General features: G+C 47.3%; 1 protein-coding gene across 4 annotated transcripts in view; it reads right to left on the minus strand.

Moving 5' to 3' along the window:
• zmp:0000001200 (dedicator of cytokinesis protein 9) overlaps positions 1-26700 on the minus strand; it is an 87963-nt gene that overhangs the window by 29176 nt on the left and 32087 nt on the right. For 2 of the 4 annotated variants that reach the window (XM_062533894.1, XM_062533893.1), the window contains exons 1-7: positions 18860-19144; positions 14602-14718; positions 10042-10131; positions 8114-8196; positions 7389-7458; positions 4972-5067; positions 4742-4876 (exon numbers count right to left, since the gene is read on the minus strand). In XM_062533894.1, the coding sequence (XP_062389878.1) occupies positions 4742-4876; positions 4972-5067; positions 7389-7458; positions 8114-8196; positions 10042-10131; positions 14602-14718; positions 18860-18973 (705 nt within the window). In that variant the 5' untranslated portion in view covers positions 18974-19144. Of the gene's footprint in view, positions 1-4741; positions 4877-4971; positions 5068-7388; positions 7459-8113; positions 8197-10041; positions 10132-14601; positions 14719-18859; positions 19145-26700 lie in introns of those variants that run through there. The other 2 variants (XM_062533892.1, XM_062533890.1) reach the window with 1 other exon arrangement.

A 26700-nucleotide genomic window follows, 5' to 3' on the forward strand; every position in this document is an offset into this window, starting at 1 on the left:
TGCCAGCGCGCGGCTTGGCGAGGCCAAGGTCCAGTGAGGTCAGACGCTGGTCTCCACGACTCCCCGGTGGCTCCCTGCAGCCCACGTGGCAGGACATACAGGCCCCCTGTGAGGGAGGCCAGCTCTCCGTCTGTATAAACCAACTCCCCACAACAGGGAACAGGACGCTTTTAACAAATGCTTTGCTAAGTTTGGCTTGAGTGGGAGTCGGATAAACACAGTGCACTCGGCGTGGGGACGCCACCGTGAGCATGCTAGCCACAACAACCCTGTGGCCTCCACATCCTCCACCAGGGAGCTCTGGCAAACTCTGCTGATAAAAGCCATTAATTGGGTTATCAGGGCTCGGCAATCACAAAAATAGCTTGGTGCACTCCTGTGATAATGTGTCCGTGCAGATGTAGAGACTCAGGTCGAGAGATGCCAAGTAGAAGAAAACCTTTTTTTTATTATTAAGCTACCGGTAGGTTTAGACATTAGACATAAACAAACAAAAGAAAAACACTGATCAAACAAAAACAAAACATGGGACAATGCCCACTGAAGCTAGGCCCTTTACGTACCCATACAGACCGAGACAATGTGCCCTCTCACGGCAGAGGCCCATCTCCCGAATGAAGCGCCCAATACTCTTTTATGCTATTGGCGCGGACCAAACACAGCAAACAATCAATCAGCGCAACCACGTATCCTCCTAGGCTAGATACTCTAGAGCGCAACACATTACTTGACAACATTCCTATGTAATCATAACTCCTTGGCTACAGTCCCCCAAAATAACAAATAAAACAAAACTACAGAAACACCCCTGTCTCTATGAGCGCTTCCCTTATGGGAGCGCGCCCCGTCCCTTTAACTGGGTCTCACCTCCGACACTCTTGTCGCACCCCGGAAGACAGGTAGACCTCAGGTAAGCTGAACATGCCATACAAAGACACACAATACACAGACAAACATTGGCACAGTCGCAGCGGTTTCTGCGCGCACGAAACCCGCCACAACCCCGACATTATGCCTTGCATCAGCCGCTATAGCCATGTTAAGCGCACGGCCTAACCAATATTCCTTCGCATTGTACCACGACATAATACATAGTTATTCCATATTTTCCTACATATGCATTACATCATTTATTTCATTTCTCCTGTATGTGTATACTAATGTCTGCGTTCAAGTGCAAACTCGGTTCCCATTGTTCTTACTGGCGGGAATGCGCCCGCTTGCGTGACAGACGCGGTGCGCTCTGTCACATAACCCCCCACCTCAAGAGTCTTCGTCCCCGAAGACCCTAGACAGGTCGTCCGCAGTCACATTCTCGACCCCGGCCCTGTACCGCACCAAACCTGTACGGCTGCAGGAACAGGTATCCTAGAGTAACCCATGAGTTTGTGTCCATCCGATTGAGCCACTGACGGGCCCCTGTTGTTGCCGCTGGAGCAGTCACCGCTGCCGCAGCTTGAACCCCTGCTGTTGCCGCTGGAGCCGCTGTCTCCACCGCTGCTGCTAGTAGATGCTGCCGTTGGCCCTGCCGCTGCTGCTGCTGGAGTGGGCGCTGCCATCAGACCTGCCGCTGTTGCTGCTGGAGTAGGCGCTGCCATCAGACCTGCCGCTGCTGCTGCCGCCCTCTTTGTCGCTGGCCCTCCATCCCAACTCGGCATACCTAGCGCTGGACTTGGGCTCTGGACACTGGCGCCGACGTGGAGAGTCCTCCTCCTCTCTCCTGCCTTTCTCGCTGGCCTTCGCCTTGCAGGAGGGCAAATTGTTGAGCGTTTCCCCCTCCTCGCCTTGCGTCTGGTCACCAACGCCTTTCGCCTCGGTCCGGTCATCTTTCTTCCTGTGCTCTTGGAACCATCTCTACTTTGACATTTCCGCCTGGTCTTAGACACAGATGTTGTTTTCCGCTGCCACCAAATGTGATAATGTGTCCGTGCAGATGTAGAGACTCAGGTCGAGAGATGCCAAGTAGAAGAAAACCTTTTTTTTATTATTAAGCTACCGGTAGGTTTAGACATTAGACATAAACAAACAAAAGAAAAACACTGATCAAACAAAAACAAAACATGGGACAATGCCCACTGAAGCTAGGCCCTTTACGTACCCATACAGACCGAGACAATGTGCCCTCTCACGGCAGAGGCCCATCTCCCGAATGAAGCGCCCAATACTCTTTTATGCTATTGGCGCGGACCAAACACAGCAAACAATCAATCAGCGCAACCACGTATCCTCCTAGGCTAGATACTCTAGAGCGCAACACATTACTTGACAACATTCCTATGTAATCATAACTCCTTGGCTACAGTCCCCCAAAATAACAAATAAAACAAAACTACAGAAACACCCCTGTCTCTATGAGCGCTTCCCTTATGGGAGCGCGCCCCGTCCCTTTAACTGGGTCTCACCTCCGACACTCTTGTCGCACCCCGGAAGACAGGTAGACCTCAGGTAAGCTGAACATGCCATACAAAGACACACAATACACAGACAAACATTGGCACAGTCGCAGCGGTTTCTGCGCGCACGAAACCCGCCACAACCCCGACATTATGCCTTGCATCAGCCGCTATAGCCATGTTAAGCGCACGGCCTAACCAATATTCCTTCGCATTGTACCACGACATAATACATAGTTATTCCATATTTTCCTACATATGCATTACATCATTTATTTCATTTCTCCTGTATGTGTATACTAATGTCTGCGTTCAAGTGCAAACTCGGTTCCCATTGTTCTTACTGGCGGGAATGCGCCCGCTTGCGTGACAGACGCGGTGCGCTCTGTCACAACTCCCAAAACATAAACGATTTCCCGTTGACCTGGGCCTCAGATGGAAAGGATTGGCTAACGGAGGCTGTCGTCAGATAAGCGCGGCTTAATCAGCTGCACCACATCATGTGTGCGGCTCCGGCGGCCTGAGACTCCCATCCAGCGCCATTAGGACACCAGTGTGCAAATGGCTGAGATACGGCTGGGGCCGCTGTTTAGCACACAAAGCCATGGTAACTCAATTATATACGTTGCACAGCAGGAGATCGGCGTTTTGGATGCTCCCTCTCACTCTCACTCCCTCTCTCTTCTCTGTTTCCCTCATCATGGAAAGAATGAGTCCTGGAAGTGTGCATGGTGCTGAATATAATACTGTAGCTCTGGACAATCCCAGCTGAAAAACAAAAAGGATAGTAGCCCAGTGTGCACACGGAGAGGCCTGCTCAGAAGAAGACCGTGCCTAGCCATGGGGTTGTCATATGGTGTGTACGGACTGTGATTGATTATATATACGTACGTGTGTGTGTGTGTGTGTGTGTGTGTGTGTGTGTGTGTGTGTGTGTGTGTGTGTGTATGGTTTAGTGGGTGTGGTTGAAAAAAAGGAGCTTTGGTGCGATAGGAAGAGGCGTGTTTCAACAGCTGGAGAGCAGCGTGTGGACTGTGGCGTCACTCCATATGCCAATAATCAAAAGCCAAAGCAACGGCAGGCTCCCCTGAGAGCCAGCTATTGTGGTTTCTAATTGGAGTTGCGCTCTCAGGCTCAGCGAGTGTTTAACTGCACTGGAATGGAAAACAGACAACACACTGGGACAGAATGGGGACAAATGCTAAGAAAAAAAACACACATCAGGCTCTGGGTATCAAGTAGCAAGGTACTGCAGAATAGATTAAATGCGATCAATTCCATTTAAGTACTTTTGCAACAGCACTTTTGGTCACTCGGCTTATAAAAGTGTTTTCCCATCGAGACATTTGGGCCTCCTTGTTTTTAGATGAACTCTTAAAGTGTGTTGAATAAGCAGGACGTATTTCTCAGCGATCTGATTATGAATGGGACACTCATACATATTTTCACCTTGACTGCAATGTCACAAATATGGCGTATAAATCAGGCAGAGGCGGTGGGAGGGAGAGCAGCTGTATTCAACCTGTCATCGTCCGCACACAATTTGCTCATTTTCCCTCTTGCCCTCGCATGTGTACACTCGGAGGGCAGGGAATGGGTTCTTTTCCCCAGATGGCTTGGCTGGGGTGACTGCCGGCAGATTATTTTCACTGCAGCCCCAGTGCTGCGCTGCATGTTGGGGAGGTGGGTGGGTGGTGGGGGGTGACTGGGTGTAGAGAGACGGAGGGAGGGGTGCGCCTGGGATGCCACAGCTGGCCCAGAGTGACCCACCAGATGGACCACATCCACCCCTCCGACTCCCAGCCGTGTCCTGGGCAGGCAGGGAGAGGCTCGCTCAGCGATCCCACAGGGGGGAACCCACATCCGGTGGGTCAGCTCCGCATAAATGTCATGCTGAGGAGAAATAGGCCTCTGTCATTTATCAGAGGTGTGTGCATGCATGCATGTGCGTGTGTGTGTGTATGTGTGAGTGTCTATGAAAAAGGGGGGAAGCAGGCCCGTGCACTTTCCATCTTCCCGTCTCCATATTGAGAAGGATCTTCCCCTGGGGAGCGCGGTAGCGAGTGTTATTGATTGATGCGCTGAGCGCGGGGCCTCCGCCCTCTCCTCCCTCTCCTCCCCGCTCGCCGTCAGCAGCTCGGGAGACGACCTTGGAGGAGCGGCGAGCGGAAGAGCGCGGATCGCATTACTGCGACGTAAAAAAGCCTGACGTGGGCCCGGGACCCCGTAATGGCCCACAGATCATCATTACCTCAGGGCTGGACTGAGGGGGAGCCAAGGCTGCATTCCAGATCCACTCTGGAGTCAGATCATGCACAGGGGCCTCGCGCGTAGAAAGGGCCGCTTACCTGCACCACGCCCATGCAGGAGTCCAGGAATATCGTCCCCTTGGGCTCCTTGGAGATCTTCTCATCCTTGTAGAAGCTCAGGTTGTACGAGCCATCGCCCAGCTGAGTGAGGTGGAAGTATCTTCTCTTGAAAGACTGCAGGACAGACAGACAGACATTAAACAAGTTCAATACACAGAGAATGATCCCACACAGATCTCCTTATGAGCAGTTAAAGCGCACTCTCTTACCCTCATGGTGACACTGATGGCACTGTTCATGTTGCCTTTGTAGAGCCAGCCCTGCTTGGTGATGCCCCCCTTCTGGGAGCCGAGGGAGGCCGTGTCCTGCACACACAGCAGATAAAAGCCTCAGAAACAGGCACAGGCTCTCATCGGTGCCTCTGTCAAAACCCTTCCTGGCCTCCTCTTTCATACGTTTAGATAAATAAGCTTTGCAGGAGCACTGCAACCAGACCAGGATCCCTTTTGGCTGGGACACCAATAACAAGCTCCCCCGCTGCAGTTATATGACTTAGATCCAGAAAGTGAAGACTAACGTGCTGTGGCAAAGGACAGCTACTCTACCTCAGACCTCTGATCATAAGAGATGCACGAGCTGGACATGGCTACTCGTGGGAGGACGCAGCTACATGGAGATCCTAATCCAGATTTTAATAACAGTGTTAAATGGGAGGAGGGGAGTGTCAGTGTCAGCAGTGCTGTTTGTTATCAGTTCTCCTCTGATTGGAACTCTTGTTTCCAACGGTCTTGTCTTGACGCACCGCAGCACTATGTTGCTGTCAGAGGGAGTCTACATGAAGCGTTATGAATGGCTTTCGAGGATGACATTATGTGACGGGATTCATTTTTATGGTTTCCCCTCGTGTGGTGTCACAAAGGTTTCAGAGCGTTGGCAGAGGATGAGATGTTTTCAGCATATCATGGAGACTTCAGAAGAAACGTCTGGAAGCGTTTGGGACCTGCTTCCACTCATCGGAGGAGATCGAGCCAAAGACTTGAAGTGTTGGCTTTCAGTGGGCTCCACCGCTCTCCCGTGTTGCTATGCAACCCCAAAATCCACAAAATACCCACAACGTTTTGGTCTGACCAGAGACAAGATTGCAGCGCATCAGGGACTCAAGGTGATGGAACAAGCTGATGCAATACTGTGCTCTGCTCAGTCTACTGCATTTAGGGCAAATAAAAACTAGCGTTAGCCGGTAGGATTTTAAATGAGGATTTCAGGGATGACAGGGCTTCTCCTACAGGACCACTAGCTACAGTACGTGCGTGTGTGCAAGGAGTCTTTTGACTGGCTTTTCTTGGCCACGGCTGAACATTCCTCTATGAAGGGGTGGGGGGGGAAAGGTGAGAGGTGATTCTGAATAGACTTGTCAACAGGCAACCTCGTGGACACCCCTGCCCCAAGGGGAGGCTCTGACCTCTGGTGGAAGTGAGTGGGCTACTGCACGCCGCTTCATCCATACACCAGATGCTTAGTGGAGGTCACGACCCCCAGGAAAACGCGAGTCTGACTTAAGCCACGACGCAGGGAGCGACTGGAAACAGAGCATCTGCAAGGGCTCAGAAAAGTGGTGGAGAGGTTCGGAAAACAACAGCCTATTAAAGCAGAGGGAGCGTGGAGGCACAGACGGAATATTCCGGGCAGCCTCGCTCCCTAGCGCAAAGTTTACTGCAGGTGACCCTGCTCCAGGCTTTAATTCACTCCCTTAAACAGTCTCCAAGTCCAACAACAGTTTTACTGAATGACTAAAGGTTTATATGGAGTGGTGTAATCAGCCAAAGCTAAATGAAATAATTAAGCTCAGTATGAAATGAGACAGTCAAGGCAGAGTCTTTGGACTCAGTCTGCTGATTTGAATAGTTTTGCTTTAAAAATGAGAAGGCCAAGACACTTTGAGGACGAGCCAGCTTTCAGTTTGCAGAGCGACCAGCAGTTTGCGTTTCAGCTGAAAATTAGTCATTCTGTGAAGGAAAAATGCTTTTAACCTTGCGCCTGAGCTTTAACAACTTAAATTATAACAGGAAAGCTTGATCAATTCCTTGTCAGAGTCAATCATTGCAATTGTATCTTCTGACTCTGTTTTTGGAAAGTGGTTTGGGAGACAATGTGTCTAAGATAAAGTACTTTGGTTTGGCAATGGTGCCTTAACCTGGTTCATTATTCATGACGTGTGTAAGTAAACCTGACTTACATTGTGTTTTTACAGAGATTTATTTATGAAGAGATGTGAGGTGTTTTTTACATATGGAAGAGAAGTGAATACTGTAGCATAGTGTGGCTACTTTGGTGAGGTAGAACAGCATAAGAATAAAGGTCTCAGCGAAGCCGGAGAAGACGGACAGCTTCTACTGCTTCCACAAGTCCTCCATCCCGGTGATGACTCTGGAACAACAGAGTTTCGCCTGCCACAACTCCTAATGGTGGAAGCAGCTGGATTAGGCCGGCCCAGTCAGTGGGAGACCAAGCATTGTTCTATGCCATAGTCAGCAGCCGTGTCTTCCAGAATCCTTTTTTCCCCTTCACTAGGGGCGAGAGTGCAGTGGGACAGCCAGGACTTAGGCCGGGGCTGATTACCTGAAATTCAGCATATGGAATGACTTTACCAGAAGTCCAGAAGATGGGAAAAGGAAATCCATCTCACCTCATCTTTGTCCACATCTTCATCCACTTCAAATACATGGACTGCCAGCTTGTCTGGCCGGGATACCTTGCTGTATGGACAGAGCATAATGATTTAATGACGAGATGGCAAAATAATTATGATCATAACAGCAAAATCGACAAAATCTCACAATGACAATGACCGAACCTTCTAAAATATGACTAAGTGGATTATCGTTTGAACAAGCACAAATACCCAATAACTCAATTCTGTCTTCTGTCAATTTTTGAAATCAAGTGTTACATCTGTATCCTCATTCGTGTCCCTCAACCATCGCTATCTTTACATTTAGTTTTCTGCTGACTTCTTGATGAATGGCTGATGAGCGCGAGGACTTTCTTTATCCCTACTCTGACCCAACTTCAACTTCACCAATGATTGTTTTAGCGCAGTGCCGACAGGCCTAGCGAAGTGCACTTGGTTTTTCCTCCTCTTTCTATTGTTATTGCAAATCTCTAGCGAACTTGCATTTCCCTGTTATGAAGTCACGCAACATCCTTCCAAGAGCCCGCATATTTCAATGATTACACACATAGTCAGCAGCGATCAACACCCAGGGTGGGTTTTTGTGACAAATTGAAGTGCTTCTCCTCTGCCTATTCTGAATAAAGCCTGCTCTAACATGCCCAGCTGAAGGACCAGGCTTGGTCACACACTAGTACCCACAGGGCCAATGTTAACACAGGCACGAACAAAGGGCTTACTTGGGTAACTGGCGGAAGTCTCCTGAGTAATCCTCATACTTGTAATTAACAACGTGCCAGTCGGAATTGTAGCTCTTGATGCACTGTGAAGACACAGAATTGGTTGTCGTTAGTGACCAGTCACACATGAAATATATGGTAATTCAGGAAGGAAAACATGTACGCCTGCAAAGACTTCATTTTGCTTCCGAAATGGCATTCTAAAGAATGTCGGTTTAGGGGATTTAAAGCTTCCTAACATAAGCAGTCTTTCTGTGAATCCTCTTCTCCCTGGCCAATCAGATTAGAGCTTCTGCATGAAGCGAAGTTCGGATCAAAGGGAATGCTTCTCTGGAGGAGCTTGAGGAAAGTTGTAAATCTTTCTCCGTGATTTGAGTCTCAGCGAAAATGGCTCTGAGATTTGCTGACCAGCACCCTCATTGATTCAAAAATGACCATTTAGAATTGACAGATTGTTAAGAGAAAAACTTCTCTTAACTCTCTCATTTCTTGAGCAACTTCTTTGGACCAAGAGCTTAAATGTATCCACCCATCACAACTGCTACATACAAAGAAGTGCTTTATGAAACAATGTGGAGTACTAACAAAAAGTTCATCGTTTTCAATACTGTAAACTAATAAAATCATGAGAGCAAAATAGGAAAACCTGACACACACAACCCACAAAATGACTTGAGGCGTGTCCAAAGACAAGTCAGAGTCCTAAATCTAAAAACAATAACACAGTCAGCCTCAGAAACAGCTGTTCACTGAGGCTCCCTCTGCAGCACTACAAACAGCACTTATGAGAAGACAGAGGCAGGCCACTTGTGTTTGGTTTAGGGAGCCTTAGTCAGTCCTCAGCAGACAAAAGCTGCTTTCACAGAGGAGCTGCCGCTCCGTGGCAGGCAGAGATAGAGACTCACCGAGCCCGCGCTCGCATAGCAACCCAGAGCAGCCCACCGCGCAGGCCCTCAACAACAAGAGAACACCCATTCGTCTACCCCCCAAGCTCAGGGACGCACATCTGCTCACTGTTAGGCATTCCAGTGATATGAACATCATCGTGCGTATTCGTGTCGAGAGAAGAGGGGTGTGGGGTTTTTACGAGAAACGGACTGACAGGGGAGTCCTCGCGCTCCTGAGCGGCAACCTGATCAGGAGGAGAGCTGGGGGAGCTGTCCAGTCTCTGGGAGGGGCGCCGCGTGCAGCTGTTCTGCTGATGTCACGCTGCGCTGGACCGAGCGCACGTACACTGTAGTCTACAGCCAGCTTGATCACTCCAGCCCTGCTTCTCTCTCATGCAATTTATCTCACTCAGGTGACAGGGTAATAGGTGGCGTCCGTCCACTGCACTGCATGGACGTATCATACTAGCTATTCTCAACGTTATGAACACGCTACAACAAAGCCTAATCGGAGTGGGAGGAACTGGCTTCAACTCATATAAATGTCATCCCACTCATATACTCATCAACTGTTCACGTTTTGGCCCTGTAGAAACATTCTTTTCTTGTCAACTGGACAATTTCCATGCATGGGCCATAATTCCTCCGCTGATGTCTCCAGGACAATAAAACACCATTGTGTCACAAAGTACGTGCTAGGTGAAATGGGAACGTGGCTTGGCTTGGATCTGCTGGACTCCATAAACAACGAGGAAATCATCGGAGCGCAGAGTGTGCGGTCCAACATGTTTCCCCATCCACTTATCTGGTGAGGACTGCCATGCATGTCAGTGCCAGGTCAGGAGTTGGAGGGGAAGTCCAGCACAAACCGCTGGTGTATCTCACATGCCTTTTGGGATATATATGGAGCACCAACAAGTAATAATGAGGGGAACTGCATGCCAACATTTTGTTAAAAGCCGTTGGGCAATTTTGGATTAATAGCACAAGGGCCCATGCTGCCCTTGGAGAGCAAAGGTTTAGTGGTTGGAATGGACTCACCTCTTGGACGAAGAGACTGTGCGCCTCCCTCTCTGCATTATCAGGCACTGAAGGGTAAACAGTCCTTATTTGGCGTCGTAGAGTTGATATCTGTTGGACGAAGACAAAGATGTTTTAATAAGGTGAAATGACTAAGAGAAGGATCTCCAAAATAGCGATAGAATAATTTGGCACAGCAGAAAGGCACTGCAGTGGGGAACAGCACAGAAATAAAGGTCAATTTGAAGGAACTTTCCCTAGACATTTACGTTATCATTTCACAAACTGACATTTTCACATGACAACATGCGCTTAGCTGCTTATGATTTCTCGCCGCGCTACTCCAAATATTATTCCAGTCCACAAATGCTCTCGCTGCTCCTCCCGAGGGGGAGCAGGCCAGCCGGCAGAGGCAGGATGCTCCTCCGCATTGTTCCACTCAAGGGCCTGCAAACACACCCTCAACCTGGCAACCTTCCACCAAATACAGCACTCTCTCCAGGGACTTGGACTCTCTGTTTCTAAACACCTTCAATCCCTTACAGTGCTGTAAGTGTTGCCCTCTCTCTCTTTCTCTGTCTCTCTCTCTCACTCTCTTCTGTCTCTCTCTCTCTTTCTCTCTCTCTCTCTCTCTCTAACAGGATATGGTCAAAAAAAGACAAGATTTATATTCTTGACCTACGTTCTCTGCCAGTAAAACTTTTCCAATTTTCCACTAATGAAGGGCCACATCAATTATCACACAATAATTCACAAAACTTTTTCTGTCCTGTCCAGGCGAGTTACAAGCATCTTTTTGGCATAGGGCTCTTGGAGCAGACCGCCTTGGAAATAGAGATCGCACGAGGTCCACCATCACACAAAAGCCACTTCCATGCTGTCCAGATGCCTGTGGCGGCGAGGGTCTCCCTTTAACCTCAGCGTATATTTGCGTAAACACTAGATGCGGTCTGTCCATGTGTGAAAGGGAAGCAAATCTGACAGCAAAACAAAGCCTGAAAAGCCCCACCTGACTCACATCCTATGGCAACGAGAACTGGTCTCCGTGCTTTTAAAAGGTTACTATCTAAAATGGCCCACTTTAGAAAGAATGACCTTTGGGATTCTTAAAGAAGTTAAAAGCACATTTCAGGCCTATAGCAATTGTTCGGCTCTGAGGTAAGCATTTCAAAGGCTCAATAAATCACTTCTCTTCTCGGCCTTGCCAGACCAATATCCCTGCTATTGTAATTAACTCAAATCTTCCACAAAGACCCGGCGTAGATTTATTCTGCTTTTCCAGCCCGCCTCTAAAACCCGAGCCCAATGAAACCAAACACAAACGAGACCAGAGGAGAGCCTGAACTAAGACAACGCTTCAGCTCGACTGGAACATAAATACACCATTTGACCTTTCTGCTCGAGAAAGGATATCATGAACCATGCCATGACATCTGTTGCACTGAATTTTCTGGGGCATCAATCGATTTCCTCCTGGGATTAAGATACTATGATTTCCATTCAGATTCCTGGTTGCAGCAGAAGCATATTAATATCCAATCTTCAAATAAAAATAATTTTAACCGCCTTCACTGTTCCATTTGTTCAAACAGTTATACAGTCACTTGAGTATTACTGACTTAACAGATGTCAGTGGAAAGACTTGCTCTTTTAACACTCATGTGGGCACACACACACACACACACACACACACACACACACACACAATATTCCTGTCCCTTTAAAGTTTAAATGAAGTCTGGGGCTCCTTCCAGAGATCCACGCTGTGAAGCCCCTGTGTGGTGCCAAAGGCTCTGGGTCCAGGCAGCCCCTGAACACAATGAGCAGTTTCTATTTGTGAACCTTGAGAGCTCTCGCCTTCCTCCCCACAGTTCAGGCTTCCTGCGAGCGAGATGCTAATCTGCGCGAGGTGAAGCGAGGCGAGGTGAGGTGCGGAGCGGAGAGGAGCGCAGCGGGGAGTGCCATGCGTGCAGGCCAGAGGGAGCCAGGAAGTGGGCAAGAGGAAGCACAGGGGGAAACGAGTCTCCGAGGAAGGCTCTCATCAGCGCTGGAATGCCGTGCTACTCAAGACAGGGCCCATCCACACCATGAAGGGCCACTCCTGACTTACAGATGACATAAATAGCGTTTCCTTGAGCAAAGGTTGCCTAACCTACATTCTAATAGAATCATTCCTAGTGTATACAACCTCAAAACCGTAGCAGGCGAGCACTTTCGAGCATTCTGACAGTGCTTTCTGGCGTCTTGGCTCAAGGATCAAAGTCTGAAGTGATTCAGGGTGAAGCCTGTGCGAGCTCTAGTCCTGGTGAACTGCATCCCACATGCACACAGGCCCAGCATACAGGAGGTCCTGGCTGCGCCCTGGGACATCAAACACACAACACTCCCCCTGCCTGCCTGCCTGCCTGCCTGCCTGCCTCCCCTTGCGTGGCGTGTCAGTGATAGAAGCCATATGGCGATAAGGTAAAAAAAACAAAAAACACAACACTCATTTTCTTGAGCAGCTGAGGCTCTGTTCTTAGACATCTAATTTGATAACACGCTTGGGTGGAAGGCCTTATTTTCTTCAGCCCCGGGCGTAGGGAAGGTGGGGGGGGGGGGTGAGGGGATGGGGGAGGAGATGGAGGAGGAGGGGAGTGGGGGAGTGGAGGCCGTGTCTGCTGGTGTCTTCGGAGCCGAGGCGAGGGGCTGGCTGCCAAGAGCGGGATTTAGAGAGCAGCTGGCCACAGCAGCCAGCGGTCCGGCGCACTGAGCGAATGTGTTCCACAGGGGCTGGCCTAGATAGCCAGCGCTCAGTCATCGCCGTCTGCCCGCCGAGCCAGGAGCGGAGCAGCAGCATGGCAGGTCTGTCACAGCTGAGGGCGTCACGTACAGCGCGGGGCGGAAGAGGCTAATCGCTCCGCTGAGGAGCCTGAGATTTATTTAGGACCAAACAGATGTTGTGCTCAGTCATGGTGTCTTGTCACTCCCGCCGCCTCTCTCTCTCCCTCTCTCTCGCTCGCTCCCTCTCATATGTTATCACCTGTTGTCCTCCTCACAACGAAAGGTTTGTACCCGGCCGGCGCTCAAATGTCAGGGGCGAGCGCGTCGCAGTGGAGTCCCATGAAAGAACAGAGGCATGGTCAAGGCTGCGGCCCCTATCCATGGCCTGGCCAGCTGTCTGACCTTCACAGATGCACCTCACTTCAGCCCCCCCCTCCCATACGCAGCACTCCCTCACCTAGCACACCACAGAGCCCTATTGAGAGCCAGTCAACACACTGGGATCTCTCCTCTCACTGCACATAACCAGGAGAGAAACCCTGAGATCGCCCCTGACACGGTCATGTGGGTGCGGCCCCTTGGTCTCCCTTACACTTCATCATATTAACGTAGATTGTAAACCATTAGACAACCCAACAATCACATATATTCCAAATGGAGAGGACATAAAAGAGGAAGATGAGAAAACAAGTCGTGATGCACCATCATGGTATTCTCATAAAGCGACGCAGAGGCCATTTTGCAAATGGTATGACTCATGCAGGGACTAAATCTAACTTTTAATAGATTTTTTTTCAATGTAAAGAGCCTGTGACAAGCTGTGAAGAACATTACGGACACTCTAACAAGGGAAAGTCTTAGTGCTGGACAAACAGAACTAATAACGATTCCATTCCCGGCTCATTGTAAAAGAGTCGGGGTCAAGGCTGTGGAAGTGTCTCTCACAACCCCTCTTCCAATGGCTCCTCATTTCCTGAGGTCTGGGAGCTGGGTGAGGCTTGGGTTTCAGACTTTCCAGCTCACCATTCACATGTGCTATTGATGGAAAGTCTGATGGTGGCCGAGCCCTGTTGCAGGCAGCCCGCGATAACCCCCCCCCCCCCCCCTCTCTATCACAACATACAGATCTGCTCAGGAATAAATACAGCAATGTGGCCAGCAACCACAACCCTTCCTCTTGTCCGGAATGGATCCAAACAGATGGAAAATCCAGCTCTCAAAAGACAAAAGTAGTGACAGTGACTTTTTTTTATCAGTTGTGAAAGAGCTGTCACTCTATAAAAGACACTAGAGCTACAGTATCATGGTAAACTATGAATATTCATATTCTCCAGGTGCCACACCTCTGATCCAATGTGACCTGTCAATCAGAAGCTACTTTTGAATGACAGGGAGGTGAGGAATGCGTAGCTCCGTTACTGAACCATTGACCCACAGTGTTGTTGACTAACAACTACTAGCTCTATTTTGACAGCTGTCAGACAGCGCCATCTGTGACTTCAGCAGTGACACCCTTCACACTCGGAGGAGTGGGTTGGCCAAGAGGCAGCGCAGCTCAATGGAAGACTCACACCGAGCCTCAAAATAAACCTGTTAAAACATTGCCTGGAAGCAAACAGCCATGTGGGAATGTTAACTACCTCTAAGTGACAGCCATGAATTTTAAAAATGTGTCACTTTGTGCTCTCTCCCTCTCTGGTTGTTGAAGAACACCCACACAGGAGGGCACCCCACACATCACCTTCTGAATGACAGAAGCATTTCACAAGCATGCTTTGGACTGGAGCATTTTCTGTGGCATGTCCAAATGGTTCTCACCTGGAAGTCCTCCAGGGGGAACTGCAGCATGTCCCTGAGGACATCGCTGAGGATCTGGGTCTTCCTCTGGACCAGCACGCTCTCATAGTCCAGCGGCTCGATCACCTTCGGCTTCGCCTGGAGAAGAAAACAAACAAACAGACAAGAACACAGCCAGTTAGATCACACCAACAGCAATCATGAGGCAGTGAACATGAGAGTACAGAGGTTGTCTGACTTGAGAATGAACAGCGTGCTAGCACAACAATGAGCACACTTCTGGACACAATCTTACTGAGTCAAAGCTCAGGGTCTTCACCGCACGGCCTGTTCTATCACTACTTTTGGATTCGTAGACCCTTCAAGGAACTATGTGGACGTTTCCGACACAGTTTCCTCACGGTCTCTTTGAGCTATCCCGTCCCATGAAGTCCCATGAAGGTAAAGCGAAAGAGAAAGCGAGCTGGGGGAAATGTGAGAAAGAGCGAGAGAGGTGAGTGGGGGATGTGGGTGGTAAGTGATATTGTTGCTGTGCTCTCGGGGGCTCTGTTGGCTGATGCGACGGAGAGCAGCAGCATCTCAATGCGCAGCAGATGTGATAACAACTCACACCAGCCGCCCCGGCACAGCGCTGAAGTGCTCCACTGGGTAAAGATCTCAAAGAGCACATCTCCTAGCTGCTCTGCTCCATTGTTTTCTTTGAGTCAGAATTAAACTTAGAGAGAGAGAGAGGGAGAGAGAGAGAGGGAGAGAGAGAGAAATATAGAGAGAGAGAAAGAAAGGGAGAGAGAAAGAGAAAGAGAAAGACAGAGAGAGAGAGAATGCTTTGTTGAAACTCAAATGATTCGTGCCTTTCATCGGGAGCAGTGTGGGAAGTGTGGTGTGGTGCGGCGTGTTTGCGGGAGTGAAACTCCAAACACGCAGATGGTACCAGTCTCTAACGCCTGATTCACACACACACACACACACACACACACACACACACACACACACACACACACACATGCTGTACATTAAGCAAACAGTGACATGCAGTGCTGACTGTTCCTGCTCACACAGAGAACCCTGACAGCCCCACTCAGGGGGCGAGGGAGGGTCCATCTGAGTCCAACTCACACACACACACACTCACACACACTCACACACACACACACGTCTCCCTGAGCAGTCACAGAAACACCAAATGGCCAACATCATGTGCATACACACACTGAAGCGCTAACAAAAACAAGACCCAACTCTTAACTTAGAGATGCATAAAAACATCATGGGGCCGTACAAGAACTTCAAATAGAATATGATATAGCTGTGTTTTAATGTACAGACCACCAACAAATATAAACAGACCCCCGATCTTGCCTTATGATCTATTCTAACTCTGGTTGTGTCACGACTAGATGGTGGCAAGATAGGACATTTAGCCTAAATAATTCAACTGCTGATCAGCAACATCTGAGAGAGAGTTCTGTAAAACCTACAGGAGGATTTTCTGTGGCTGGACAGAAACACACATACTGTACTGTATATGGAGTCATGATGAGGGGATCTCTGGATGCTGGCCTCCCTTGCCGTGCGGTAATGAGAGGCCTGAGCAGGTACAAAACGAGGCACAAGTGTGTGCACGTGTCAGGCAGTTTCTTGGCGGCGTATGAAAGTGTGAGAGAGTATGCGAGGCTCGGCCCCAGCGTGCTGCCTTCACATCTGGGCCCGATAAAACAGACCAGTGACCTCAGAGGGAGAGTCTTGGACACAGACCCGCTCTAATAGGCGCCACTTCCAGACCTAAGAGCACGTAGCACACCAGCTCAGGGTCCACTGAGGTCTCTCATTCTCTCTCCATATCTCTCTCTCCATCTCTCTCTCTCTCTCCATCTCTCTCTCTCTCTCCATCTCTCTCTCTCTCTCCATCTCTCTCTCGCTCTGTGAGGCACTGTGAGGACGGCGTCTGATAGCGATCTGCCGGGCCGCTCGTCTGTCAGCGGCCAGTGGCTCCATCAGACCGTGTCCAGGTGAGAGAAAGCACTTGGGCACGCATGATTACACAAACATAGACTATACCCTTGAACATGCCCACACACACACACGTGCGCGTGCTTACGCAGGTGTGTGACTGACGCGTACGGCGGCATGTCTGAAAGGCGACGATAAAGAGAAGGTGAGAAGATGAAGGACAGTGAGCAGGTAGGCAGGTGAGTCAGGAAGATTACAGGGCTGCAGCTCAGAGGTACAAATCCTGCAGGCGCCCACACTTCAGACACACACGACTCCAGAACAAAACAAACAAACGGCTTCCGCTGGCGGCTGATGGAATCACAGAACAAGGTGTCAAACCGAGCATGGAATGATGGCTCCCAAATACTGGCCTTCCACATGCAAATATACACACACACACACACACACACACACACACACACACACACACACCCGCACACACACACACACACACACACACACACACACCTGTAACACTATGGTAGTGGAGTCGGTTTCCTCCTGCCTGCCCACATGCAGATGGGGTTTAATGATCAACTCCTCGGTGGTTACCAGAGTGATGAGCAGGTGCTGGATTGGAGGGCTCGTGGCCAAGTGTCACATGGCTGACAGGTGACAGTATTCCCTTTGTTCCTTAATAATCAGCCAGACACCGCAGTCACTCTGCTGTTGTGTACACAGGCAATCAGATCAGGCAGATTCCTCTTGTTTTATTTCAATTGCTCACTCTGTGATACTAGCACTGTAATACCTGGAAATAACACTCCAAAGGGTACAACCTGAAACTGATCTGACAAATGCATTCACTGTGATGAGATTATGGCCATTTGCTTAACAAAAGCCTTGAATCTCTGCTCTATTGTATGGTCTAGTTGTGATGACATCCCTCAGACAGTTATAAGCGAGTAGAGCTTTAATCCTCTCACCAGTCTGGTATGCCTGCACCCACTCTTCCTCTCTCTCTCTCCATCTCTTTCTCCCACTCTCTCTCTCTCTCTTTCCCTCAGGAGCACACTCCTCAAGCCTCCACATCAGCGCTGATGTCTTCCATATGCCAAACAGAGTGACCATAGAGCCGGCCAACCACAGCAGAAAGGCCCACTCACTCACTCACTCCCTCACTCCCTCACAGGAACACCATCAGCAGCCTCCGCTCCTCTTAGTGACCACAGGCCAGGGCACTGCAGCCACTGACATTCCTCTGGATGAAAAGCCCATTAGCGTTACCGTCGGGAAGTGTCCAAAATAATTGCCAATATCCTCCACATCTCACCCTTTGCCACAGTATCTATTACAATGCTGCAAGACTTCATTTAGCACGGGCGCCCAGTTTCCTGAGGATGGAGAGATGTGGTGGTGTGGCTCTAACAATGAAACGGGAGGCTTGGCTCCACACAGAGCACCAGACCAAGTGACGCACATCACCAGCGCTGGAGAAGCCTGTTTTAATTATTTCTTTGCTCGCTGCACTTTTATTATCAGTGTCTTTTCTCATCTCCCATGGATGACACATTTCAGCGATCCATCAGAGTGACAGCGTCGACATTCCAACAAAGTCCATCAGCCCTGCCTACAGCGGGCTCCAGAATGAAATCACACTCTGAATCACTCAACACTGACTTTCCAACACTCTGAACAGTTTTGAACACAGCAGAGGACAGCGACAGACCGACTACTCATGTCTTTTGTGTACACAAAACAACATCTGGCTGTGCTGCTCAACTGCGTAATTACACTGAGAGATTTCTGTCAAGGTAAACGTGAGTGAGAGTAGCCTTGAGAGGACTGAGGTGAAACCTAGCGATTTGCCCATGTCAGTGAGTGAGAATGACTTTTGAGCCACAGAGGGTGATTTTTTACAAGCGTTTCCTTCTGTAATTAAGTCGTCCAGTCAGCCGACTCATCTCCACAGCCAGCCACTGCCCTGTCCACAGTGCCCCTTCAACAGAGCACACAAAGCACTTCTGAAACCTGAGCTGCTGTCATTGTGTGGATTAGACCTCTCAGATCAAATACTGAGGGCTGCTCCAGATTTTCAGCACACCTTTTAAAGTCAACCAAGACCTCCACACAACCACACACGCCAACAGAACTGAACAAAACTTCGTAGTGACACCACAACACCGTCAGAGAATAATTTACCAAAACAACCTGTTCTCCACACACTGAAAATCACAGTCACACAAATGCCCTGTCAGTTAAAGCACATGTCAGCAGTCCTGCTCGCACAGTCACGTATAATCCACGAGCTGGACCGACCCGGCCGGTCGTCAACTGAGAGACTTACCACCACCTGTGGCACGGGCTCCACCTCCGCCTCTGCAGCGGCCAGGCTCTTGTACTGCTGAGGAGACTCAATCACCAGCTCCTTCTTGGGGGTTTTGTTGGCTCTTCCCTGCATGGTCACGCACAGTCTCTCCCTGTCCAGAACTCTCTCCGCGCGGCGTTCCCTGAGGTCAGCAGCAGGCTAGCATGTCCAGCGGAGGGACGGCTGTCAGCGGAGCGGCGCTGGAGTGGCTCTCCAGGGCAGCCAAGCACTCTACAATGGGGCTGCTCACTCGCCAAGACCCAGCCTCACACACTCAGGCACAGACTCTGTCTGACACACACACACACTCACACACTCACAGTCGGCAGGGAGAGGGGTGGCCCCTCCTACACTCAGCTGTGCTGCCTGGGGGAGTTACTACAATTTCACAGTCACACACACACACACACAAACACACACACTCACTAAACACACACACACACACACACGCACTCTAAATACTCCTCCTTCTACCTGAGTCACCTGACCCCCTGTCGTCCACCTGCAGGTTACTGACAAAGTCCTAACAATGGTGGACAAAAGAAGAACATTCCACTGCCTCCACTGCCAATGAAGAGACAGACCGGAGTTCATGTGCAACAAGAGGGAAAAAGTTCTACTGTTTCAATTTTGGGATATGTGAGAGGGAGGGAGGGAGAGAGAGAGAGAGGGAGGTGGGAGAGAGAAGCAGAGTAAGAAAGAGACATGTGTGAGAGTCTGAGACTTTGAGAAAAGGACAGGACTGTTGTTAAATGTAGGACTAAGAATAACCTGCAAACTCTCACTGATAAAACAAATAATGTGTAGCAGAGCACAGACACATAAATTCAGTAGATAAAGAAGATACAGTGAGCACACAGAATTGGAGATATTACAGGAAACTCACAGCAACTGCGACCAGTGATTTGTCCCATGTCAAAGACACACATTAAGCGTCCACAAGCCTCCACACACTTAAGATTGAACTTTTAGCCGAATCCCAAAGGATGAAAAATCCTTCAAAATCCTGACCCATATACAGTAGACTCACATTGAAAACGAATGGATGACGAAGCAAGCCATTGATCTGAACACTACTCACAAAGAGGTAGGGATATCTGGCTTTCGAGTGAAATTTATGGAAGGTGTAAAAGGTCAAGCAACAGTGGTATTATATCATGAAAGTAGGGCGTTTACCTAGAAGCATGCAACAATTTCTTAATCTTAAACAATTTATTGAAACAAAGGCCAACAAATTTCACCCGAAAACCTTTTTGTGAGTTGTGTATACACAATATATTCTTACATCTAGCTTCCAGAGAAACTCCTTAGTGATATAGGATCTGATCAAATCACTACCAACATCTCTTCCTTCCCCACTAAGAGATTGTCTTTCCTACAAATGCGAACCAGATTGACGTCTGTTCTTGGCATTTATGCTCAATGGAATTTGCAAGGTGAAGGCCGCTGTCATAAAGACATATTGGGCTGAAAGTTGATAGCGCAGTTCACCCGTGATAGCCCTTGACACAACACTTTGGCCCCGGAAACTTTTTATTCACACAACTGCCTCCTAGATGTCCCACAGCTCAGATATGAGGGATTACGCTTGTCTCCTGTGTGGGAGGGTTGACCCTGTGGGTGAATGTCTGTGTGCATGTCTGTGTGTGTGTGTGTGTGTGTGTGTGTGTGTGTGTGTGTGTGTGTGTGTGTGTATATACGAGGGAATGTACACTGTTGATCCATCTGCTGGAGGGACATTCCTGAAGAGGCACACCCCACTCAGGCCACCTCCGAAGAGGGTCCGGAAGGGTTCCCCTGGAGCAGTGAGCAGAGCTGTGGGGGGTTGTGTGTTAGTGTGTATCTCTTTGCACAGCATGAGCACCCCCAAACCAGACTGGGGGAGACAGACAGCCTCTAACGGGTGTACCTACAGCTGTTTAACACCCCCTCCCCCAACGGTCACCTGGCCCTGGAACTCCAAGGCCCTCATGTAAACACACACACCAAAACTACAACTACCCACTAGCTTTTAATCAGGAAGTGCACACAGGCCTCAGGCCTGGATACAAGACCGCATGCCGCCGGCAGTCCTTGTCTGAGAATGGCTGAGGAGGAAGTGTGAGGATGAAGTGTGTGACAGGGCTTAGGACATGACATGACAGGCCTCTAGGCAGGATGAGTTACTGTCCTCAGCCTTCCTGCGGGACGCCTCTCAACAGCGGCAGCACAAGACTGAGCCTCAGCAGTGCCTTCCTGTCCGATAAACACCGGCCCTCCGCCATGTTGGGATTCCGCCGAATTTTCCCCAACAGTTTTTTTTCCCAATGATTCTTTGAAACTGAAGCTCTGCCATGAAACTTGGTTGGCATGTAGCCCCACTGGCCTGATAAGGAATAGAGGTGTTGGGTCGCAGCTGCAAGTTCAAGTTCTTCCAGCGCTGCGCATATCTGGCAGAATGTGATGATGCATGTTTACAACACAAACATGCATCACAAGCAGCCAGATCTGCACAGAATTCTAGACATACAGCACAGATGTACATCTGACACTGTGGCAGAAGTGTGCTATTGGGGGATATTGGGAAGTCGCCTAAGTCTACTTTGGGGTCATTCCGTGTCAAATCACCCAGTGCCGGAAAGTGACCCTCTCCGAAAAAATCTGAAATAAATCACAGGTGTTTGTAGACTAGACCTATGCACAAATCTGAAATAGTATACCTAGATCACTAATGGTTTAAAATCTACAGCCCTTTGAAGCTTCAAGTCATTTTAAGCATTGTGGTGAACAGTCCTTTTTAGTCAACTTGCAACGTTATTGGTTCTTTTGGTATTTCACACACATCAGTGAAACTATGTGAATGGAAGCACATTTTCCTGTTGAATTAAGAAATCTAATCAGATGAGACGTGTCTTGTGTAATTTCCCCTCTGCAAAGCTCTGAAAATGGCTATGAATTCATTATGTGAAAAGACATCATCACTTTTGAAGGCTTCTCATTCGAAAGGTATGTGCCACAAATTTCATCAGGTTTTTTTCCCACTCATATATGGACTATAAGGTCATGTCCATGCATCAACTTTGGTTGTAATCGTTGTCATATTGTCAGAGCATTTTGTTTTAATTGGGCTTGATTTTCAAAAAGCCCATTTTCGTCCTATCATTTCACCATGTGGACAGTTAACAGGATTTTATTTAATTTTACCATATCACATTCTGTATGTGAGGATCATCTGTCCAAAATTTGGGCTTGTTGCTGAGTTTCTTTATTGGAGATATGATTTTTGGAAAATATTCTCTATAAATCCACTGAACTTGCATTGGATCTGCAGTACTACTTTGCACCACATGGGATGCTCTTTTAATACAATGGAAGTCAATGGAAGAGTAAGAGATTCACTTGTTTGCTGCACATATCCAATCTAAACACACATTTTATGGTTCATAGTTGAATTGCTCCAAGTAATGATTGCAACATGAACAACATACTACTCATAAATAAATCTTATTTAGCTAAATAAACTGATCAAGCTAAATATACACACATAAGACTGACTGATCATACATGCAGCAAGAGGATTTAGCTTGCCATCTTTGTAACAGTTTTCTACACCACCATAGAAGTTGGAAAATGAAAGTCATGAACATATTCAAGAAAAAAGGGGTTTCAAGAATTCAGTGCATTATCAGATGCAGAAAAAGCGTCAGATGCAGTTTAGAGCAGATATTTCACTTGATGAAGATGACCATGCATGTTTCCATCACATAAAAGTTTTAATCAAAAGGTATGAGGGCTCAAAACGCTATTGCCTGGATCCAAGACGCATTCATGAAAAGGAGATAACTCATCAAGTATCTTGTATGTATGATGACCAGTCAGTCTTATGTGTGTATAATTTGCTTGATCCGCTTATTTTCTCTAAATAAGATTTATTTATGAGTAGTATGTTGTTCATGTTGCAATAATTACTTGGAGAAATTCAACTATGAACCATAAAATGTGTGTTTAGATTGGATATGTGCAGCAAACAAGTGAATCTCTTACTCTTCCATTGACTTCCATTGTATTAAAAGAGCACCCCATGTGGTGCAAAGTGGTACTGCAGATCCAATGCAAGTTCAGTGGATTTATAGAGAATATTTTCCAAAAATCATATCTCCAATAAAGAAACTCAGCAACAAGCCCACATTTTGGACAGATGATCCTCACATACAGAATGTGATATGGTAAAATTAAAAAAAATCCTGTTAACTGTCCACATGGTGAAATGATAGGACGAAAATGGGCTTTTTGAAAATCAAGCCCAATTAAAACAAAATGCTCTGACAATATGACAACGATTACAACCAAAGTTGATGCATGGACATGACCTTATAGTCCATATATGAGTGGGAAAAAAACCTGATGAAATTTGTGGCACATACCTTTCGAATGAGAAGCCTTCAAAAGTGATGATGTCTTTTCACATAATGAATTTATAGCCATTTTCAGAGCTTTGCAGAGGGGAAATTACACAAGACACGTCTCATCTGATTAGATTTCTTAATTCAACAGGAAAATGTGCTTCCATTCACATAGTTTCACTGATGTGTGTGAAATACCAAAAGAACCAATAACGTTGCAAGTTGACCAAAAAGGATTGTTCACCACAATGCTTAAAATGACTTGAAGCTTCAAAGGGCTGCAGTTTTTAAACCATTAGTGATCCAGACATACTATTTAAGATTTGTGCATAGGTCTAGGCTACAAACACCTGTGATTTATTTCAGATTTTTTTGGAGACGGTCACTTTCCAAATTGGCTGAAATTGGGTGATTTGACACGGAATGACCCTTTGTTGTTGCAGACTGGTCTTAGTGAGGTACTCTACACAAACCTGTACACACACACACACACACACACACACACACACACACACACACACACACACACACACACACACACACACACACACACACACACACACTATGGTAAAAATCTAGAAAAGCAGTATGCAATATCATAAATCATCAATATATTGGTAACACTTTACTTGGCGGGTTCGTTCATAACACATTCATAATAGCTGTCATGAGCTGCACATGAAGCATTCATGACTGTTTCATGAAACATGACTCAACATTCATACCAACCCTTTCATGAATGCGGAAGACAAAACGTCAAAAACTTGTCAAAATAAAAGTCCAACACAAGCCTGTGATTTTCCAAAATGGTTTAACATTTTGTGACGCATACTTAAGCGGAAATTTGAGTATTAACAATCACTGACCAACTGTAGTTGCAGGAGTAGGGAATGGATAGAAGTTGTGAATTATTTTCTTCGATAGGTCACCCTGTGGCGGCCGTACTATCAGGGGCGTAGCCAGAGGGGTGGCTCCGGGTGGCACAGGCCACCCTTGAGATTCAATTGGCCACCCCAGGTGCCACCCCAAAATCCTAGTCTACTATTAGCCATTAACAGTCAAAGGCGAGACATTTCTTGATGCACTTGCAGCACACTAGTTTGAAATATCAGGGTTCAGAAATATAAGCAATAGGGATGTTAACCGGTGACTGTTTGACCAATGGTTGACCGTATCCACGTTAGCCGACCAAAGTTGTCGCTAGTCGGTTAAAAAAAAAAAAAGAGCCATCTTTAAATTAGGCCAAAGACAGTGGACTAAACGCTACTACAGCTAGCCATCTCATTCCAAGAAGATCTTTTTTTGCGTGAAGTTAACAAATTATCCCTCACACTCAATTTTTCATAACGCCTGCTTGTAGGCTAGGCTACGTAATAAACCAATAAAAACATTTGCCATGAGGTCACAGCGGTGGCCGGTGCGTCTTTTGCAATCTGGAAGTGCGCTGTTTTATCCATTGGTTTTACCGTGTTGCAGTCTAGGCAACTTTCCGCATAAGATGGGCTTAGATTTGGAAAGACATTACATCTACATTTCAGGAAGGGTCATCAATGGTAACAGATAAGGTAATGATCATCTTTCGTTATTATTGTTAGCACTTCCTCAAACTAAGCTGCGTCTCTTCGGAGCTGTCATTTTCATAAGTGAGCTGCGGCCATTTCAGCTTCAAATGAGCTTCTAACGCTAGACAAACGCCTTTATTTGCAACGCGATCACCTTGTACCCAAACCATTTTCGGAGCAAAGGAACCATTTGTCCTCCACTTACAAGCTCCTTGGTTTGCAGGATGTTTGGCGCTGTAGGATTTAAAAAAGTGACGTGAGTGAAAGGGCGGCGCCGGGGCTGTGTGTATTCGCGTGGGACAGAGAGATGAGAGTTGGGATTGGGAAATTGCGTGGCTGTTATTTCAAATAGCATAATTTATTTTAAACGAATCGGTTAACCGGTTTCAACCGGCTAATGAGCCTCGATGGTCGGTCAAGAAAATGTGTAGTTTTCGCCATCCCTAATAAGCAATCTAGCAAACATGCTTGCAGTTATAGGCTACATGGTTTATTGTTTTTAGCATGTGAGTTTACAATAGGCCTACAGGCTACTGCTTGCGCTAACACAAAAACATATATTTACCTATCGCATCTGCCAGTGCCCATTTATCTTATTACACACACAAAACCCTGTATTGCAATTGTAGAATCACGTAATGTAGGCAAATTTTTATATCTGCCTATCCTACCTACTCAGCCGACACTGTTGTATTGTTATGTTGTATTGTAAATAGTCTACTACCCTAACGTAATATTGACATTGTGGAAAGTTTATAGCTTAGGCCAGTGTTTCTTAACTGGTGGGTTGGAACCCAAAAGTGGGTTGTGGTACTGATCTGAGTGATGGGTCATGGAGCTTGTGGCTAAAAAGAAATTAAAAATAAAAAAATCTATCCTTGGCCCGTTATTTTGATAAAATGTATTCGTAGCCTATGTCAGTCATTGCCATGGCATGGACATAGCCAATGTTTATGTGACATGTCATGTTAGATATAATGTTATACATTTATAAAAGTATGCAGTAAGATAGAATGTGATTAACTTAAATTGAGGACAAAATAAGACAGTGTAGGGTGCACATGAGAGCATAAAACCATCCAAACTAAAGTGCCACTTGGAAACAACGCACCCCTGTCAAAGACAAACCTGTCGAGTAGTACTTTGAGACAATATCAGCAGTTAAAGACTTCACAAATGTAATGCCAAACATCTGCATTTTCCACACAAATAGGCCAGGCACTTTGCGTGTCTTATGTAGGCTACCTCACCATATTCTTTGGCCTGAATGCTAATAGTTGGTCACAACTTTATGAACTTGTGAAATTATGGGTTCCAAAACCAGACCAGTTAAGAACCACTGGCAAAAAAACATTTCACACTTCCACTTTTGCTCAAATGGCCTAATTTCTGAATGGGTTTTGTTCAGAGCTGAAAATGAGCTGAAAATTGACATTTTATCCAATTACAAAGACATTTGATGTGAGAGTATGGTCTTTGTCCTTCTTTGTTGAGTATGGAGCTTAGTGCATGGTTTTACTCATGCATGTGTGCTAATTTAACAACTTGAGCCTGTTTCTGTTTATCTAGATGCCACCCTTGAATTAACCAGTGCCCCACTAGGGCCACCCTTGTTACAAATCTCTAGAATCGCCACTGCGCACTATGTACCACTATGCCATGCATCCATTTTTTTTTACTATCACACTAGGTATTTAATTCGGCAATGTGGTCTCATTTCAAGCTACAAATAGGTTTTAAAAAGGTGATTTACAGTGGTGGTCGACGTCATGATGAGATAATCTTTGGAAAAACGTTGCTATGCAGACGAGCTCATACTTTTCTGGAGCATTCATTACCCTGTGGTTCGTGTCTGTGGTGGCGTTGGATCCAGCAA

Source organism: Sardina pilchardus, chromosome 4, assembly GCF_963854185.1.
Source record: "Sardina pilchardus chromosome 4, fSarPil1.1, whole genome shotgun sequence".
Classification (NCBI taxonomy): domain Eukaryota; kingdom Metazoa; phylum Chordata; class Actinopteri; order Clupeiformes; family Clupeidae; genus Sardina; species Sardina pilchardus.